At 57.4% G+C, this 19,595-nt stretch overlaps 1 protein-coding gene across 2 annotated transcripts; it reads right to left on the bottom strand.

The window, feature by feature from the left end:
• Positions 1–709: 709 nt before the first annotated feature.
• On the bottom strand, positions 710–17,977 carry SRRT (serrate, RNA effector molecule). 2 transcript variants are annotated; one of them, XM_066593921.1, is made up of 20 exons: positions 17,854–17,977; positions 11,588–11,709; positions 11,288–11,416; positions 11,073–11,219; positions 10,648–10,836; positions 9,072–9,241; positions 8,798–8,964; positions 7,748–7,858; positions 7,498–7,615; positions 7,235–7,380; positions 4,390–4,451; positions 4,240–4,318; positions 3,986–4,162; positions 3,504–3,677; positions 2,639–2,792; positions 2,152–2,345; positions 1,907–2,063; positions 1,294–1,383; positions 1,120–1,216; positions 710–1,043 (listed from the first exon to the last, which is right to left on the bottom strand). In XM_066593921.1, exons 2-20 carry the CDS (start codon positions 11,704–11,706, stop codon positions 968–970), a joined length of 2,556 nt encoding a protein of 851 aa, XP_066450018.1. In that variant the 5' UTR covers positions 11,707–11,709; positions 17,854–17,977; the 3' UTR covers positions 710–967. The 2 variants fall into 2 exon arrangements, with proteins under 2 accessions (XP_066450018.1, XP_066450020.1); XM_066593923.1 differs by lacking the exon at positions 1,294–1,383.
• Between the last annotated feature and the right edge of the window lie 1,618 nt (positions 17,978–19,595).

The following is a 19,595-nucleotide window of genomic DNA, read 5'->3' as shown; positions in this document are numbered from 1 at the left end:
GAGGCGACGTCTTCACTACCGCTGAAACCAATGGGAGCCCAACGCAGATAGAACGGATGACCCAAGTGATTCCTGCAGCTCATTAGCTGAGCGCGCTGCGCTCCCCACGCTGATCGGATAGGAAGACGAGGTGTAATATATATATATATAACGAGACGTCTGACACAACGCTCACTCTGGACTTCTAGATGCCGTAGAGGAGACAGCTACACTCTACAAGAACTTTGTTTCCCGAAATTATATGTCTTGTGGCTGCTATACCAGCTTCCCACCATCGGGGGCATCCTTCTACAAGGGCACTGAGATGTTGCAGAAGTTCCCACAAATGTGCCGCTACCGCCCTTCTGTCCAGTTCATCACACGTCTGCAGGCCATCCCTTTATTCGCAGCCTCCCGGCTTCTTAAGTAGTTCTGACATGACCTTGAAGTGCGTGTTGGCCGGGGTTACAGCACACAAGGGGCAGGAAAGTTTGACAAGTATTCCCCAGCAGCACCACGAACCCAGGAAGCAGCAGGGTAAGTTTACCATCAGCGGCCGCAATGTGATGAAGGGTTATATAAGAGAACACTAAAGCCGGCGGCCAGTAAAGTACATCCCACTGCTGCCACCTAGTGGCTCAGCGCTGCACAGAGGATATTCTGCTGTCAGGAATCTCCCACAATGCTGGACACAAGAGGAGGATATAGAAGGGACATCACACAGCAAGGATACATTTACAGCTTTATTACAAACTATCATGGAATGATGGTAATCCTGACTCCGCCTCCAGCCCCTCCCCCAACCAGCGGGTTAACTCATCAGCTGGCGGCAGGAAAACAATTAACAGAAGGAACGTCACATTCAGCTGAAGTCTTGGAACATTCATTTAAAAAAAAGTAACAAAGCCAAGGGAAGCGGCGGTAATACCTGACGGGAGGGGCGACTGGAGGCGCGGGGGAGGGGCTGCATCTAATATAAACGCCGGTATTAAAAGAAGTCCACGTCATCCGGAGCGTCCAGGTCTCTGTACTCAATAATAGAGCGAGGGTCTCCTCTCATCATCCTGTGTGGGGGGATGGGACATCAGCATAGAGTGTGCGGAGGAGAGGGGTAGAGGTGGGCGATCTAGCAGTACTCACCGGTTGCGGGGTTTGCCCGGATAGACGCCCCCCTGTCCCCTGAATGCATCATATCCTCGTCCGGCACCGTAAGGATTGGGAGGGAACTGCGGCGCTCCTGGAGGAAGACGACCGACCGTCAGTACAGATATAAACCTACGACCAGCGGAGACCTGAACATCGTGCCAAACCTACCTCCGTAACCCAGGATTGGGGGGCGCGGCTGACCGTAAGACAAGAGAGCCTGGGGCCCCTGGTGAGGGTAAAGCAGCCCTGGGGCCAAAGCTGAAAAAGAGCGAGGAATCATACAGTGATACACAAGAGCAGTGCAGGGAACTACGGGTATGAGCCGGCCCCTCCCCCTGCAGGGCGATACCGCCAGAAGGCAACTACCGGTATGAGCCGGCCCCTCCCCCTGCAGGGCGATACCGCCAGAAGGCAACTACCGGTATGAGCCGGCCCCTCCCCCTGCAGGGCGATACCGCCAGAAGGCAACTACCGGTATGAGCCAGCCCCTCCCCCTGCAGGGAGATACCGCCATAGGGGAACTACCGGTATGAGCCGGCCACTCCACCTGCAGGGAGATACCGCCATAGGGGAACTACCGGTATGAGCCGGCCCCTCCACCTGCAGGGAGATACCGCCATAGGGGAACTACCGGTATGAGCCGGCCCCTCCACCACAGGGTGATACCGACAGAAGGGAAATACCAGTGTGAGCCAGTCCCTCCACCACAGGGTGATACCGACAAGGCAACTATGGGCCGGCCGCTCCCTTTGCAGGGTGATACCGACAGAAGGGAACTTACCTTGCCCTGCTACAGGGGCCTGGATGGGCTTCACCTCGGGCAGTGCGGGGCGCTTACTGTCCATCAGGAAGTTATTGAAGAACACGACCTCCTTCTTGACCTCCTCGATCTTTTCGGCGTGCTTATTGAAAATGTGTTTACGAACAAACTCTGGGCCCTGAGGAGAAAGGAAAGGGCGAGAGTGAAGACGGATGGCAAGTACCCAGCCGTGACCTCGCCATACCACAGAGTAATGCCCACCACACCTTGAACTTCTTGCCACTGAGCGGACACAGCCACTTCTCCTTGCCCAGCTCCTGGGTGTTGGCCGTCACAAACTTCTCCATTTCCTGCTCTGGATCCTTCTTCCCGACCTTCAGCGCCTCCTCCTCGGAGAGCGTCTCACGTACAGCAAACAGAGGCGCCAGCTTCTCCTCAAAGGTCTTCTGCCATTCTGCCACTGAGGGGAGAGGACACATCAAGTATGGCCACTGGTCACATGACCGCACCTCTGCCACGGTGAGCCAATCCCACCAATCACAGGAAGTTCTACACCATCTAATATATCTGCTTGCTGTCCACTGAATATTGGCAGAAACTGCTTTCCTTTGTAGTAAAACTCCTGTGCGGAGTGGAAGGCGGCGGCGTACCTGTGCAAAACCTTAAACTAAAACACCCCAACATGTTGGAAGTATTAGCAAGCCGCAGGACCGTGCACGATGGGAAGCTTTAGACCACAGATGGTGACCTCACCTTCTCTGTGGGAGACGCGATTGGGCGGTAAAGGTCCTCGCACATGCATGATCCCACAACGCGTTGGCATCTCGTCCTCGCTGGGGTAGTCGCAGTTGATATAATAGTCAACAGAGTGAACGATGCGCAGATACAAGAGGAGTTTGTCCAGGACCTGAGGAAAGAGGGGGGGAAAAGGAGAGACTGAAAGATTCATCACTGCACCTCCTCCGGGTCCCTGAAGAACCTAGCTCCCTCAGAGCAGAGGGTGAAGCTGCAGGTCTATAGTCACATCCATGCACTCTGGGATTGGCTCATCATGCCTGCTCTAGCAGAACAAGCTAGCTCCCTCAGAGCAGAGGGTGAAGCTGCAGGTCTATAGTCCCATCCATGCACTCTGGGATTGGCTCATCATGCCTGCTCTAGCAGAACAAGCTCCTAGCTCCCTCAGAGCAGAGGGTGAAGCTGCAGGTCTATAGTCCCATCCATGCACTCTGGGATTGGCTCATCATGCCTGCTCTAGCAGAACAAGCTCCTAGCTCCCTCAGAGCAGAGGGTGAAGCTGCAGGTCTATAGTCACATCCATGCACTCTGGGATTGGCTCATCATGCCTGCTCTAGCAGAACAAGCTCCTAGCTCCCTCAGAGCAGAGGGTGAAGCTGCAGGTCTATAGTCCCATCCATGCACTCTGGGATTGGCTCATCATGCCTGCTCTAGCAGAACAAGCTCCTAGCTCCCTCAGAGCAGAGGGTGAAGCTGCAGGTCTATAGTCCCATCCATGCACTCTGGGATTGGCTCATCATGCCTGCTCTAGCAGAACAAAGCATGGCGGCCAATCTGCTCTACTGGAATCCAGGCCAACTGGTGCGACATTCAGGGGTTTTACCTTAATGAGCTTCTCGTCTCTCTCCACACTAATCTCTGTGGGGTTCCCTTCTTTCGGGGGCTCAGTTCCTGCTGTCCTACCAGCCCCCCAGAGCAGGTCCTCCTCTTCGGCGCTGACCTCATCGATGAGGTAATCGGTTATATTTTTTAGTATTGGGTTCTGAGCGGCAACTTCCTGAGGAGAAAGAAAAAGGAAGAAAAAGTGGCAAAACCATCAAATAGTCGATTACAATCAACTCCCCCGAAAGGTAAGGGCTCCCTCACACGGGTATATGGGGGCTGCGTCACATGCAGTACCTGATAAATATGCATGTGACGTACAGGTTTGCTGTGTATATTAACCCCCCATCGCCTACAATGCGTGTAACACTCCAAATAGGACAAGCTGCGCAGAAAAAAGAAACACAGTGAAAAATCGCTGAGCTGCGTAGTAAGCAACCCCCATATGCCCGTGTGAGCCCTAAGAAACGGCCCGGGCCTCACCTCTCCGTCCTGCATCTCTTTCCACAGCTGCCCCCTCTCGTCGAGGGTGTGGATGAGCCTGGCGGCCAGCTTGATGTCGTTGCGCAGTATTGGCCGGTGCTGCGCGATGCCATTCACATGCCGGATCCGCCACGACAATTCTCTGTTCACAACCGGGCTGAGCTCACACTCCCGAAGCTGCAGGGACAAACGATAATGGGGTCAGCAAACAAGGTGCTTCATAATTAGAGGGGGCAGTGGGCGCTGCGCTGTACCCGGATGTTCTGCAGATTCCAGCAGATCTCCTTGATGTTCACGCCTCGATCGAACGTCACATATCCTTTCCGTAGGAACCTGTAAAAGACAAGAAGTCAGTAACGTGTACCTGTATAACAGGTTACCCCCACCAGGACCACCCATCTCACCTTCTTTCAGGCTGAGGGTCTGACAGCGCCACCCGCAGGAAGCCGGGATATCTCTTACAAAGCTTGAGGGAGAGGCAGAAGAACAACTCATTAGGGAACCTCCGACAAAGACAGGAGCTGAATCACAGGCACCAACTCAACTTACTGCTAGAGCCCTGTGTATGTGGAGCAGAACTGTAGTATAAAGCATGGCTGCGAGTGGAACAGCACACAACGCTATTAAACCTGAGTTATAGAACTGCTCAAACGTCAAGGCAGTCACTGTGTACACCCATTACTGATCCTGAGTTACATCCTGTATTATACCCAAGAGCTGCACTCACTATTCTGCTGGTGGAGTCACTGTGTACATACATTACTTATCCCGTACTGCTCCTGAGTTACATCCTGCATTATACTCCAGAGCTGCACTCACTATTCTGCTGGTGGAGTCACTGTGTGCATACATTACTTATCCTGTACTGATCCTGAGTTACATCCTGTATTATACCCCAGAGCTGCACTCACACTCACTGTTCTGCTGGTGGAGTCACTGTGTACATACATTACTTATCCCGTACTGCTCCTGAGTTACATCCTGCATTATACTCCAGAGCTGCACTCACTATTCTGCTGGTGGAGTCACTGTGTGCATACATTACTTATCCTGTACTGATCCTGAGTTACATCCTGTATTATATTCCAGAGCTGCGCTCACTATTCTGCTGGTGGAGTCACTGTGTACGTACATTACTTATCCTGTACTGATCCTGAGTTACATCCTGTATTATACTCCAGAGCTGCACTCACACTCACTGTTCTGCTGGTGGAGTCACTGTGTACATACATTACTTATCCTGTACTGCTCCCGAGTTACATCCTGTATTATACTCCAGAGCTGCACTCACTATTCTGCTGGTGGAGTCACTGTGTACGTACATTACTTATCCTGTACTGATCCTGAGTTACATCCTGTATTATACCCCAGAGCTGCACTCACACTCACTGTTCTGCTGGTGGAGTCACTGTGTACATACATTACTTATCCCGTACTGCTCCTGAGTTACATCCTGCATTATACTCCAGAGCTGCACTCACTATTCTGCTGGTGGAGTCACTGTGTGCATACATTACTTATCCTGTACTGATCCTGAGTTACATCCTGTATTATATTCCAGAGCTGCGCTCACTATTCTGCTGGTGGAGTCACTGTGTACGTACATTACTTATCCTGTACTGATCCTGAGTTACATCCTGTATTATACTCCAGAGCTGCACTCACACTCACTGTTCTGCTGGTGGAGTCACTGTGTACATACATTACTTATCCTGTACTGCTCCCGAGTTACATCCTGTATTATACTCCAGAGCTGCACTCACTATTCTGCTGGTGGAGTCACTGTGTACATACATTACTTATCCTGTACTGATCCTGAGTTACATCCTGTATTATACTCCAGAGCTGCACTCACTATTCTGCTGGTGGAGTCACTGTGTACATACATTACTTATCCTGTACTGCTCCTGAGTTACATCCTGTATTATACTCCAGAGCTGCACTCACTATTCTGCTGGTGGAGACACTGTGTACATACATTACTTATCCTGTACTGACCCTGAGTTACATCCTGTATTATACTGCAGAGCTGCACTCACTATTCTGCTGGTGGTGGAGTCACTGTGTACATACATTACTTATCCTGTACTGCTCCTGAGTTACATCCTGTATTATACTCCAGAGCTGCACTCACTATTCTGCTGTAGTCACTGTGTACATACATTACTTATCCTGTACTGCTCCTGAGTTACATCCTGTATTACACTCCAGAGCTGCACTCACTATTCTGCTGGTGCAGTCACTGTGTACATACATTACTTATCCTGTACTGATCCTGAGTTACATCCTGTATTATACGCCAGAGCTGCACTCACTATTCTGCTGATGGAGTCACTGTGTACATACACTACTTATCCTGTACTGCTCCTGAGTTACATCCTGTATTATACCCCAGAGCTGCACTCACTATTCTGCTGGTGGAGTCACTGTGTACATACATTACATTACTTATCCTGTACTGATCCTGAGTTACATCCTGTATTATACTCCAGAGCTGCACTCACTGTTCTGCTGGTGGAGTCACTGTGTACATACATTACTTATCCTGTACTGACCCTGAGTTACATCCTGTATTATACTGCAGAGCTGCACTCACTATTCTGCTGGTGGAGTCACTGTGTACATACATTACTTATCCTGTACTGATCCTGAGTTACATCCTGTATTATACTCCAGAGCTGCACTCACTATTCTGCTGGTGGAGTCACTGTGTACATACAATACTTATCCTGTACTGCTCCTGAGTTACATCCTGTATTATACTCCAGAGCTGCACTCACTATTCTGCTGGTGGAGTCACTGTGTACATACATTACTTATCCTGTACTGATCCTGAGTTACATCCTGTGTTATACTCCAGAGCTGCACTCACTATTCTGCTGGTGGAGTCACTGTGTACATACATTACTTATCCTGTACTGCTCCTGAGTTACATCCTGTATTATACTCCAGAGCTGCACTCACTACTATTCTGCTGGTGGAATCACTGTGTACATATGACTTATCCTGTACTGATCCTGTGTTACATCCTGTATTATACCCCAGAGCTGCACTCACTATTCTGCTGGTGGAGTCACTGTGTACATACATTACTTATCCTGTACTGCTCCTGAGTTACATCTTGTATTATACTCCAGAGCTGCACTCACTATTCTGCTGGTGGAGTCACTGTGTACATACATTACTTATCCTGTATTATACTCCAGAGCTGCACTCCCTATTATGCTGGCTATTATTGGAGACCCTCACCGCTGTGATCTCGGCCTTGGAAATGTTGGGGGCCACGTTCCTTACGAAGAGAGAGCAGGTCTTGTGTAGCGGTCGAGGCTTCACAGCCTCCTCCTTTGGCTTCTCCTTCTGTTTGTCTTCTTCCTCTTCCTTCTTGGGAGACCCGTCTGTCAGGGGACACAAGAGGAAAGATGGGGAGGGGGGGGTAGAGTCACTACACGTAGGACCAGCCAGGAGGACAAAGATGGAGCGTTCAAGGCCCCCAGCTCCACCACAGGACTCACCTCGCCCATTTTGCCCTTCGCTCTCTGGTTTGGGACTTCCAGGCTCAGAACCTGAGGCTGACTCCGAGTCGGTGCCGTCATCGCTGTCGCCGCTCCGCTTCCTTTTTCTTTTACTGGACTGAGGGAGAGAACAGAAAAGGGGAGAACATTTTAGGGTGCAGGTGAAGAGTCCGACCAGATGAGAGCATGGCCCTGGATGACCTGTCAGACCAGTCACAGAAGGCCGCTGGGGGTTGGATCATTGACTGACCTTCCTGCTCTCCCGCTCCGGCTCCTCCTTCTCCACCTTCTTCTCTTCTTCCTCCTCCTCTTGCGGTTTTGGGGGTTTCTCCTCCTCCTCGGGCTCCTTCTCTGGATCCGTCTAGACAGAAGAAATGTAATGCTTAGTCCAACCTCCCCACATGCCGGCCACAGCCGCCCCTTCTCCTCCTCCCTCCAAGCCAACCCATTCCCCATGCAGCAGCCACAGTCAGCACATCTGTTCCCACCCAACCAGCCCAGTCATCCACATCCACCCGTTCTCCTCCTCCTCCCTACATGCCAGCCACAGCTACCCCTTCTCTTCCTCCCCGCCGACATGCCAGCCACGGCTACCCCTTCTCTTCCTCCCCCCGACATGCCAGCCACGGCTACCCCTTCTCTTCCTCCCCCCGACATGCCAGCCACGGCTACCCCTTCTCTTCCCCCCCCCCCCTGACATGCCGGCCACGGCTACCCCTTCTCTTCCTCCCCGCCGACATGCCAGCCACGGCTACCCCTTCTCTTCCTCCCCCCGACATGCCGGCCACGGCCACCCCTTCTCTTCCTCCCCGCCAACATGCCAGCCACGGCTACCCCTTCTCTTCCTCCCCGCCGACATGCCAGCCACGGCTACCCCTTCTCTTCCTCCCCGCCAACATGCCAGCCACGGCTACCCCTTCTCTTCCTCCCCGCCAACATGCCAGCCACGGCTACCCCTTCTCTTCCTCCCCCCGACATGCCAGCCACGGCTACCCCTTCTCTTCCTCCACCCGACATGCCAGCCACGGCTACCCCTTCTCTTCCTCCCCCCGACATGCCAGCCAGTTACCCCTTCTCTTCCTCCCCCCGACATGCCGGCCACGGCTACCCCTTCTCTTCCTCCCCCCGACATGCCAGCCACGGCTACCCCTTCTTTTCCTTCCCTCCCCCTATATGACAGCCACAGCTGGCGCTTCATCTCTCTTCATACATAGCCTGCTGATATAGGCCGTCAAAAGGTGCATCAGGGGTCAATAAGGGGTTAAGCAGTTTTTATAACGGTCACCAGCAACGGTCTTACCTTGGCAGGCGCCTCCTTCTCCTCCGCGGGTTTACTCTGCCCCTCAGCCGCCCGGGCCTCTTCTTTCTTAGCGGCTTCTTTCTTCGCAGCTTCTCGCTTTGCCTGTTCTTCCTCCTCATCCAGGATCTTCAGGTCAATTTCTGTTCCTCCCTCCATCTTTATGACGGCTGCGGGAGGACAACAGCAGCTTATTGGGGGGACTCTGGTACAGCTTAATGAGTGTTGGGGGGGCTCCACACCCCGCAGTACATAGTGACGAGATGCCCCCCACTACCTGCGTCCAGGACTTTGATGATGGCCGGCGCCTTCTCCATGTCCAGCTGGATGTAACTTAACCAGTTGTTTTCCATCAGGTACAGGAAGGAGTTAAGCCTGTTGCGCAGCGCCGCCTGCGACTCCTGCCGGTGACGCCCCACCTCGTCGGGGTGATACTTCGATCGGAACCTGATGAAAAACCGCGGCGACAAATGGAAGGGCGGAGAGAAAGATGGCGATGGGGGAGAGAGAAGGAGACGATGAGACCGGGGTCAGACGAGACGGCACAAATCAGCAGCTTAACCCCTCACCTGCTGGAGTGGCCCCTACAGGAAGAGCTCCAGGGCTGGGTAATACATTATACTGGATTACAAAGGGTAGAGTCCGACCCCGGCATGCAGCAGGGGGCGCCATATTCACCCCAGGGTCCTACACCCCAAATCCATGAGGCACAGTATGGCTACTTATGCCTTCTACACACCAGTGACACCCAGAGCTGCAGCCCGACTTCTGCTGGTGCGCCGAGAGCTTTCTTGTATCAGTACCCATGTGCTGCATCCTCAGTGCCCAGCGAGCGCAGCTCTGGAGGTGACTGGAGTACCACAAACTTTTTCCTTCCTGAAGCTCTTCCCACGTTGTGGTCCCTCCCCCAGCAGGCCCCGCCCTCCAGGCTCCACCCCCTAGCTGTTGATTTTATAACAGTCCCCAGGCTCCACCCCCAGCGTTACCTGGTCCGCACCGGGCAGAAGTTTCGGAATAAAACATTTATACTTTTCATGAAAATCCGGGAGAACTGACATTTTCCCCCTGTGCGACCCTGACTGGCTAACCCTAAACATCAGGAGCTAGGCAAAACAAAAAAGCCTGACTGTCTACCACCGGAAAAAGCGCGAACCGGCGCCAGGAGGAGGAACGGCTGCACCTTCAGTGTCTTCAGAGAAGGAGAAAAGTGAGAAAACACCGAACATCAAATCACATATCTCATCATATAATAACACAGCCAGTGGGGGAGGGGGGGTGGAGGAGGGGGGCAGGGGAGGAGCCAGCGAGTGGGGCGGAGAGCGAGGAAGGACAAAGGGGGGGGGGGGTGGAGGAGGGCAGGGGAGGAGCCAGCGAGTGGGACGGAGGGCGAGGAAGGACAAAGGGGGGGGGGGGGGGGGGTGGAGGAGGGCAGGGGAGGAGCCAGCGAGTGGGACGGAGAGCGAGGAAGGACAAAGGGGGGTGGGGTGGAGGAGGGCAGGGGAGGAGCCAGCGAGTGGGGCGGAGAGCGAGGAAGGACAAAGGGGGGGGGGGTGGAGGAGGGCAGGGGAGGAGCCAGCGAGTGGGACGGAGAGCGAGGAAGGACAAAGGGGGGGGGGGGGGTGGAGGAGGGCAGGGGAGGAGCCAGCGAGTGGGGCGGAGAGCGAGGAAGGACAAAGGGGGGGGGGGGTGGAGGAGGGCAGGGGAGGAGCCAGCGAGTGGGACGGAGGGCGAGGAAGGACAAGAGCGAACGGGGAAGCCGGAGGACGGGCGAAGACAAGGGGAGCACAAAGACGGGAGGACAGGAAGCAAGGGGAAGACGCTGGAGGGGCATCAGCCACACAGGGGGCACGTACCACTCCTCGTCTTTGTGCGCCAGGAAGAAGTCCTGCATCTGCTGGCGTCTGAACTCCATCTTGTACTCGTTGTAGCGGCGGACCGCCTCCGTCTCATCCACAGAGTCTTCCAGGGACAGCAAGAACTCCTTGAAGGTCTTCATGACAGGAGCCGGAGTGCCCAAGTCCACATCATGCAGGTTCCCCAACCTGAGGAGGAGACATGTCGTTACATAGGACTGCCGCGCGGTTTAGAGGAGACACGGCGTTACATAGGACTGCCGCGCGGTTTAGATGAGACACGGCGTTACATAGGACTGCCGCGCGGCTTAGATGAGACACGGCGTTACATAGGACTGCCGCGCGGCTTAGATGAGACACGGCGTTACATAGGACTGCCGCGCGGTTTAGAGGAGCCACCATAATGGTCTGGTTACAGGACCTACCTGGCCTGTATGGGGATCCCGTGATGCTGCATGACGTGCATGTCTGGGTGGGCCCAGGGCTGTGGTGGTCCGTACGAGGGGGCGCCTGACGAGCCCGAGTACTGCATGTCATAGCCGCTGTGATAGGGGTCCGAGGAGTGGTCATCCCTGAGAGAAAAGACCATTAGCAGATGCCGAGAAGACCCCCAGGAGGGGCGGCTCGGGGCCCGTCTCACCAGTCTCTCCTCATGCGTTTCTGCGGTGGGCTCATCTCATGTCGCGGTGGGGAGAATCTCTCCCTGCGGCTGCGGTCGTAGTCCCGATACTCTCCGCGACTCCTCCGCTCCCGGCCTCGGTCCCACTCCCTGAATGAAGCAGAGAAGAGTCGCCCGGTGACGGTTGTATGACTGCTACTACAAGTCTAGCTCCACAGAAATACATGCAGTCGCCGACTGTAGGGGGCGACACCCCAAACTACCCGAGAGACACTCCAGCAGGAGCATATCTGAGATATGGCCGCCGTCTGCAGACCTCACCTGTCACTCCAGTCATCTCTTCGCCTCTCCTCTCTCTCCCGGGAACGGTCGTAGTCGCTTCTCTCCCGCCTGAACTTGTCCCTCCGCCTGCGGTCGTACTCGTCATCGCTGTCCCCCATTATCTGCCACCAGGAAAGACAAAGGTTCAGTCAATGACAAACGCTCCTCCCCCAAATACACAGGGTCTCCCGAGCCCCTGCAGTACACACAACCGCTGCTCCGCCGCCGCTGCTACACAGACACTCCCAAACCGCTGCTCCCCCTCCCTCTACTACATGGCCTCTCCCCTATAGCGCTGCTCCCCCCTCCCTCTACTACATGGCCTCTCCCCTATAGCGCTGCTCCCCCTCCCTCTACTCCACGGCCTCTCCCCTATAGCGCTGCTCCCCCTCCCTCTACTCCATGGCCTCTCCCCTATAGCGCTGCTCCCCCCTCCCTCTACTACATGGCCTCTCCCCTATAGCGCTGCTCCCCCCTCCCTCTACTACATGGCCTCTCCCCTATAGCGCTGCTCCCCCTCCCTCTACTCCACGGCCTCTCCCCTATAGCGCTGCTCCCCCTCCCTCTACTCCATGGCCTCTCCCCTATAGCGCTGCTCCCCCTCCCTCTCCGACATGGCCTCTCCCCTATAGCGCTGCTCCCCCTCCCGCTACTCCATGGCCTCTCCTCTATAGCGCTGCTCCCCCTCCCTCTACTCTATGGCCTCTCCCCTAAAGGCGCTGCTCCCCCGCCCGCTACTCCATGGCCTCTCCCCTAAAGGCGCTGCTCCCCCTCCCTCTACCCCATGGCCTTTCCCCTATAGCGCTGCTCCCCCACCCTCTACCCCATGGCCTTTCCCCTATAGCGCTGCTCCCCCTCCCTCTACCCCATGGCCTCTCCCCTATAGCACTGCTCCTCCTCCCTCTCCTACATGGACTCTCCCCTATAGCGCTGCTCCCCCTCCCTCTCCTACATGGCCTCTGCCCTATAGCGCTGCTCCCCCTCCCTCTCCTACATGGCCTCTCCCCTATAGCGCTGCTCCCTCTCCCTCTCCTACATGGCCTCTCCCCTATAGCGCTGCTCCCCCTCCCTCTCCTACATGGCCTCTCCCCTATAGCGCTGCTCCCCCTCCCTCTCCTACATGGCCTCTCCCCTATAGCGCTGCTCCCCCTCCCTCTCCTACATGGCCTCTCCCCTATAGCGCTGCTCCCCCTCCCTCTCCTACATGGCCTCTCCCCTATAGCGCTGCTCCCCCTCCCTCTCCTACATGGCCTCTCCCCTATAGCGCTGCTCCCCCTCCCTCTCCTACATGGCCTCTCCGCTATAGCACTGCTCCCCCTCCCTCTACTCCATGGCCTCTCCCCTATAGCGCTGCTCCCCCGCCCGCTACTCCATGGCCTCTCCTCTATGGCCTCTCCCCTATAGCGCTGCTCCCGCACCCGCTACTCCATGGCCTCTCCTCTATGGCCTCTCCCCTATAGCGCTGCTCCCCCTCCCTCTACCCCATGGCCTTTCCCCTATAGCGCTGCTCCCCCTCCCTCTACCCCATGGCCTCTCCCCTATAGCGCTGCTCCCCCTCCCTCTACCCCATGGCCTCTCCCCTATAGCGCTGCTCCCCCTCCCTCTCCTACATGGCCTCTCCCCTATAGCGCTGCTCCCCCTCCCTCTACCCCATGGCCTCTCCCCTATAGCGCTGCTCCCCCTCCCTCTCCTACATGGCCTCTCCCCTATAGCGCTGCTCCCCCTCCCTCTCCTACATGGCCTCTCCCCTATAGCGCTGCTCCCCCTCCCTCTCCTACATGGCCTCTGCCCTATAGCGCTGCTCCCCCTCCCTCTCCTACATGGCCTCTCCCCTATAGCGCTGCTCCCTCTCCCCTATAGCGCTGCTCCCCCTCCCTCTCCTACATGGCCTTTCCCCTATAGCGCTGCTCCCCCTCCCTCTCCTACATGGCCTCTCCCCTATAGCGCTGCTCCCCCTCCCTCTCCTACATGGCCTCTCCCCTATAGCGCTGCTCCCCCTCCTTCTACATGGCCTCTCCCCTATAGCGCTGCTCCCCCTCCCTCTACTCCATGGCCTCTCCCCTATAGCGCTGCTCCCCCGCCCGCTACTCCATGGCCTCTCCTCTATAGCGCTGCTCCCCCCTCCCTCTACTCTATGGCGTCTCCCCTATAGCGCTGCTCCCCCGCCCGCTACTCCATGGCCTCTCCCCTATAGCGCTGCTCCCCCTCCCTCTACCCCATGGCCTTTATCTATAGCGCTGCTCCCCCTCCCTCTACCCCATGGCCTTTCCCCTATAGCGCTGCTCCCCCTCCCTCTACCCCATGGCCTCTCCCCTATAGCGCTGCTCCCCCTCCCTCTACCCCATGGCCTCTCTCCTATAGCGCTGCTCCCCCTCCCTCTCCTACATGGCCTCTCCCCTATAGCGCTGCTCCCCCTCCCTCTCCTACATGGCCTCTCCCCTATAGCGCTGCTCCCCCTCCCTCTCCTACATGGCCTCTCCCCTATAGCGCTGCTCCCCCTCCCTCTCCTACATGGCCTCTTCCCTATAGCGCTGCTCCCCCTCCCTCTCCTACATGGCCTCTCCCCTATAGCGCTGCTCCCCCTCCCTCTCCTACATGGCCTCTGCCCTATAGCACTGCTCCCCCTCCCTCTCCTACATGGCCTCTCCCCTATAGCGCTGCTCCCTCTCCCCTATAGCGCTGCTCCCCCTCCCTCTCCTACATGGCCTCTCCCCTATAGCGCTGTTCCCCCTCCCTCACCTACATGGCCTCTCCCCTATAGCGCTGCTCCCCCTCCTCCTACATGGCCTCTCCCCTATAGCGCTGCTCCCCCTCCTCCTACATGGCCTCTCCCCTATAGCGCTGCTCCCCTCCTCCTACATGGCCTCTCCCCTATAGCGCTGCTCCCCTCTCCCTCTCCTACATGGCCTCTCCCCTATAGCGCTGCTCCCCCTCCTACATGGCCTCTCCCCTATAGCGCTGCTCCCCCTCCTACATGGCCTCTCCCCTTTAGCGCCGCTCCCCCCCTCTCCTACATGGCCTCTCCCCTATAGCGCTGCTCCCCGTCCCCCTCCTACATGGCCTCTCCCCTATAGCGCTGCTCCCCCTCCTACATGGCCTCTCCCCTATAGCGCTGCTCCCCGTCCCCCTCCTACATGGCCTCTCCCCTATAGCGCTGCTCCCCTCTCCCTCTCCTACATGGCCTCTCCCCTATAGCGCTGCTCCCCGTCCCCCTCCTACATGGCCTCTCCCCTATAGCGCTGCCCCCCCTCCTACATGGCCTCTCCCCTATAGCGCTGTTCCCCCTCCCTCACCTACATGGCCTCTCCCCTATAGCGCTGCTCCCCCTCCTCCTACATGGCCTCTCCCCTATAGCGCTGCTCCCCCTCCTCCTACATGGCCTCTCCCCTATAGCGCTGCTCCCCTCCTCCTACATGGCCTCTCCCCTATAGCGCTGCTCCCCTCTCCCTCTCCTACATGGCCTCTCCCCTATAGCGCTGCTCCCCCTCCCTCTCCTGCATGGCCTCTCCCCTATAGCGCTGCTCCCCCTCCCTCTCCTGCATGGCCTCTCCCCTATAGCGCTGCTCCCCCTCCCTCTCCTCCATGGCCTCTCCCCTATAGCGCTGCTCCCCCTCCCTCTCCTCCATGGCCTCTCCCCTATAGCGCTGCTCCCCCTCCCTCTCCTCCATGGCCTCTCCCCTATAGCGCTGCTCCCCCTCCCTCTCCTACATGGCCTCTCCCCTATAGCGCTGCTCCCCCTCCCTCTCCTAGATGGCCTCTCCCCTATAGCGCTGCTCCCCCTCCCTCTACTCCATGGCCTCTCCCCTATAGCGCTGCTCCCCCCTCTCCTACATGGCCTCTCCCCTATAGCGCTGCTCCCCCTCCCTCTACCACATGGCCTCTCCCCTATAGCGCTGCTCCCCCTCCCTCTCCTACATGGCCTCTCCCCTATAGCGCTGCTCCCCCTCCCTCTCCTACATGGCCTCTCCCCTATAGCGCTGCTCCCCCTCCCTCTCCTACATGGCCTCTCCCCTATAGCGCTGCTCCCCCTCCCTCTCCTACATGGCCTCTCCCCTATAGCGCTGCTCCTTCTCCTACATGGCCTCTCCCCTATAGCGCTGCTCCTTCTCCTACATGGCCTCTCCCCTATAGCGCTGCTCCCCCTCCCTCTACTACATGGCCTCTCCCCTATAGCGCTGCTCCCCCTCTCTCTCTCCTACATGGCCTCTCCCCTATAGCGCTGCTCCCCCTCCCTCTCCTACATGGCCTCTCCCCTATAGCGCTGCTCCCCCTCCCTCTACTACATGGCCTCTCCCCTATAGCGCTGCTCCCCCTCCATCTCCTCCATGGCCTCTCCCCTATAGCGCTGCTCCCCCTCCCTCTCCTACATGGCCTCTCCCCTATAGCGCTGCTCCCCCTCCCTCTCCTACATGGCCTCTCCCCTATAGCGCTGCTCCCCCTCCCTCTACTACATGGCCTCTCCCCTATAGCGCTGCTCCCCCTCCATCTCCTCCATGGCCTCTCCCCTATAGCGCTGCTCCCCCTCCCTCTCCTACATGGCCTCTCCCCTATAGCGCTGCTCCCCCTCCCTCTACTCCATGGCCTCTCCCCTATAGCGCTGCTCCCCCTCCCTCTCCTACATGGCCTCTCCCCTATAGCGCTGCTCCCCCTCCCTCTACCCCATGGCCTCTCCCCTATAGCGCTGCTCCCCCTCCCTCTACCCCATGGCCTCTCTCCTATAGCGCTGCTCCCCCTCCCTCTCCTACATGGCCTCTCCCCTATAGCGCTGCTCCCCCTCCCTCTCCTACATGGCCTCTCCCCTATAGCGCTGCTCCCCCTCCCTCTCCTACATGGCCTCTCCCCTATAGCGCTGCTCCCCCTCCCTCTCCTACATGGCCTCTCCCCTATAGCGCTGCTCCCCCTCCCTCTACTCCATGGCCTCTCCCCTATAGCGCTGCTCCCCCTCCCTCTACTACATGGCCTCTCCGCTATAGCGCTGCTCCCCCTCCCTCTACTCCATGGCCTCTCCCCTATAGCGCTGCTCCCCCTCCATCTCCTCCATGGCCTCTCCCCTATAGCGCTGCTCCCCCTCCCTCTCCTACATGGCCTCTCCCCTATAGCGCTGCTCCCCCTCCCTCTACTACATGGCCTCTCCCCTATAGCGCTGCTCCCCCTCCATCTCCTCCATGGCCTCTCCCCTATAGCGCTGCTCCCCCTCCATCTCCTCCATGGCCTCTCCCCTATAGCGCTGCTCCCCCTCCCTCTCCTACATGGCCTCTCCCCTATAGCGCTGCTCCCCCTCCCTCTACTCCATGGCCTCTCCCCTATAGCGCTGCTCCCCCTCCCTCTACTACATGGCCTCTCCGCTATAGCGCTGCTCCCCCTCCCTCTACTCCATGGCCTCTCCCCTATAGCGCTGCTCCCCCTCCATCTCCTCCATGGCCTCTCCCCTATAGCGCTGCTCCCCCTCCCTCTCCTACATGGCCTCTCCCCTATAGCGCTGCTCCCCCTCCCTCTACTACATGGCCTCTCCCCTATAGCGCTGCTCCCCCTCCATCTCCTCCATGGCCTCTCCCCTATAGCGCTGCTCCCCCTCCCTCTCCTACATGGCCTCTCCCCTATAGCGCTGCTCCCCCTCCCTCTACTCCATGGCCTCTCCCCTATAGCGCTGCTCCCCCTCCCTCTCCTACATGGCCTCTCCCCTATAGCGCTGCTCCCCCTCCCTCTACCCCATGGCCTCTCCCCTATAGCGCTGCTCCCCCTCCCTCTACTCCATGGCCTCTCCCCTATAGCACTGCTCCCCCTCCCTCTCCTACATGGCCTTTCCCCTACATGGCCTTTCCCCTATAGCGCTGCTCCCCCTTCCTCTACCCCATGGCCTCTCCCCTATAGCGCTGCTCCCCTCTCCCTCTCCTACATGGCCTCTCCCCTATAGCGCTGCTCCCCCTCCCTCTCCTCCATGGCCTCTCCCCTATAGCGCTGCTCTCCCTCCCTCTACTCCATGGCCTCTCCCCTATAGCGCTGCTCCTTCTCCTACATGGCCTCTCCTCTATAGCGCTGCTCCCCCTCCTTCTCCTACATGGCCTCTCCCCTATAGCGCTGTTCCCCCCTCCTCCTACTAAATGGACTCTCCCATAGCGTTGCTCCCCCTTCCTTAGTACATAGACCCTTCCCCTTGCACATTACCCAGATTTTCCCCCGTACCGCTGCCCCCTCTTCTAGTGACTTGGACTCTCCCACCCCGTGTACGGGGTCTCCCGCACCCCTGCTTTCCCCGTATCACTTACAAATTTGGCCGCTCCGGCACGTTTTCGTCTTCAGCAACAACGATGGAGGCGGGAAGGCAACTTCACGTCACTTCCTGCCCCCGCCGGAAGTACGTCAGTAAGGGTGGAGCTATCACTGTGGGAGTCAATGAACGGTCCGTTAGGTTGCGGAATGCAAAACAACGCCTGCGCAAAACGAAGCTAACGTCACTGAGGGGAGGGCGTGTGTTGTATCTGGGACATATTGGGATTTCAGCCACAGTTCAGCGGCTAACCCTAACCCCGTGCTGCTGAACTCTAGTGTGTAGTGCACGGCTGCTGAAGGCAATCCGCGTGCACACCGTGTAGTCACGTGGTGCCGAAGAGCCAATCAGGTGGCTCTAATCAGCAGCGCTGCTGAACTGCGGCTGAAATCAGAAATATACGTATCTCAGTCACGCTTTAGCGCACCGCTGGCCATTACAGCCACCTCATTGGTTGTTCTGCACCACGTGGATACAGTTACACAGCCGTGCACGAGGAGCTGTGCTGTACTATCACGTGATCAGAGATGTGGGCGTGTTGTACGGCTGCGGAGAGGAGCGGCTGCATGTAGAAAATGTATGTTCCTCTCAGCGGGAGTGAGCATAGAACTCCTATAGGGGGCAGCAACGGTCCTCTCAGCACCAGTACGGCCTCTCTTGTAGCGCTCCACCGCCTCTCTTGTAGCACTCTGTCCCCTTGTAGCGCTCTACGGCCTCTCTTGTAGCGCTCTGCGGCCTCTCTTGTAGCTCTCTGCGGCCTCTCTTGTAGCGCTCTATGGCCTCTCTTGTAGCGCTCTATGGCCTCTTTTGTAGCACTCTGTCCCCTTGTAGCGCTCTACGGCCTCTCTTGTAGCACTCTGTCCCCTTGTAGCGCTCTACGGCCTCTCTTGTAGCGCTCTACGGCCTCTCTTGTAGCGCTCTACGGCCTCTCTTGTAGCGATCTGCGGCCTCTCTTGTAGCGCTCTGCGGCCTCTCTTGTAGCGCTCTACGGCCTCTCTTGTACCTCTGCGGCCTCTCTTGTAGCGCTCTACAGCCTCTCTTGTAGCGCTCTGTGGCCTCTCTTGTAGCGCTCTACGGCCTCTCTTGTAGCGATCTGCGGCCTCTCTTGTAGCGATCTGCGGCCTCTCTTGTAGCGCTCTGCGGCCTCTCTTGTAGCGCTCTGCGGCCTCTCTTGTAGCGATCTGCGGCCTCTCTTGTAGCGCTCTGCGGCCTCTCTTGTAGCGCTCTACGGCCTCTCTTGTAGCGCTCTGCGGCCTCTCTTGTAGCGATCTGCGGCCTCTCTTGTAGCGCTCTGCGGCCTCTCTTGTAGCGCTCTATGGCCTCTCTTGTAGCGCTCTACGGCCTCTCTTGTAGCGCTCTACGGCCTCTCTTGTAGCGCTCTGCGGCCTCTCTTGTAGCGCTCTGCGGCCTCTCTTGTAGCGCTCTATGGCCTCTCTTGTAGCGCTCTACGGCCTCTCTTGTAGCGCTCTACGGCCTCTCTTGTAGCGCTCTGCGGCCTCTCTTGTAGCTCTCTACGGCCTCTCTTGTAGCTCTCTGCGGCCTCTCTTGTAGCGCTCTACGGCCTCTCTTGTAGCGCTCTACGGCCTCTCTTGTAGCGCTCTGCGGCCTCTCTTGTAGCGCTCTACGGCCTCTCGTAGCTCTGTATGGCCTCTCTTGTAGCGCTCTACGGCCTCTCTTGTAGCTCTGTACGGCCTCTCTTGTAGCGCTCTACGGCCTCTCTTGTAGCGCTCTGCGGCCTCT

Source organism: Eleutherodactylus coqui, chromosome 2 (genome assembly GCF_035609145.1).
Source record: "Eleutherodactylus coqui strain aEleCoq1 chromosome 2, aEleCoq1.hap1, whole genome shotgun sequence".
Lineage (NCBI taxonomy): Eukaryota > Metazoa > Chordata > Amphibia > Anura > Eleutherodactylidae > Eleutherodactylus > Eleutherodactylus coqui.
This window is presented reverse-complemented; position numbering and strand designations above follow the sequence as displayed.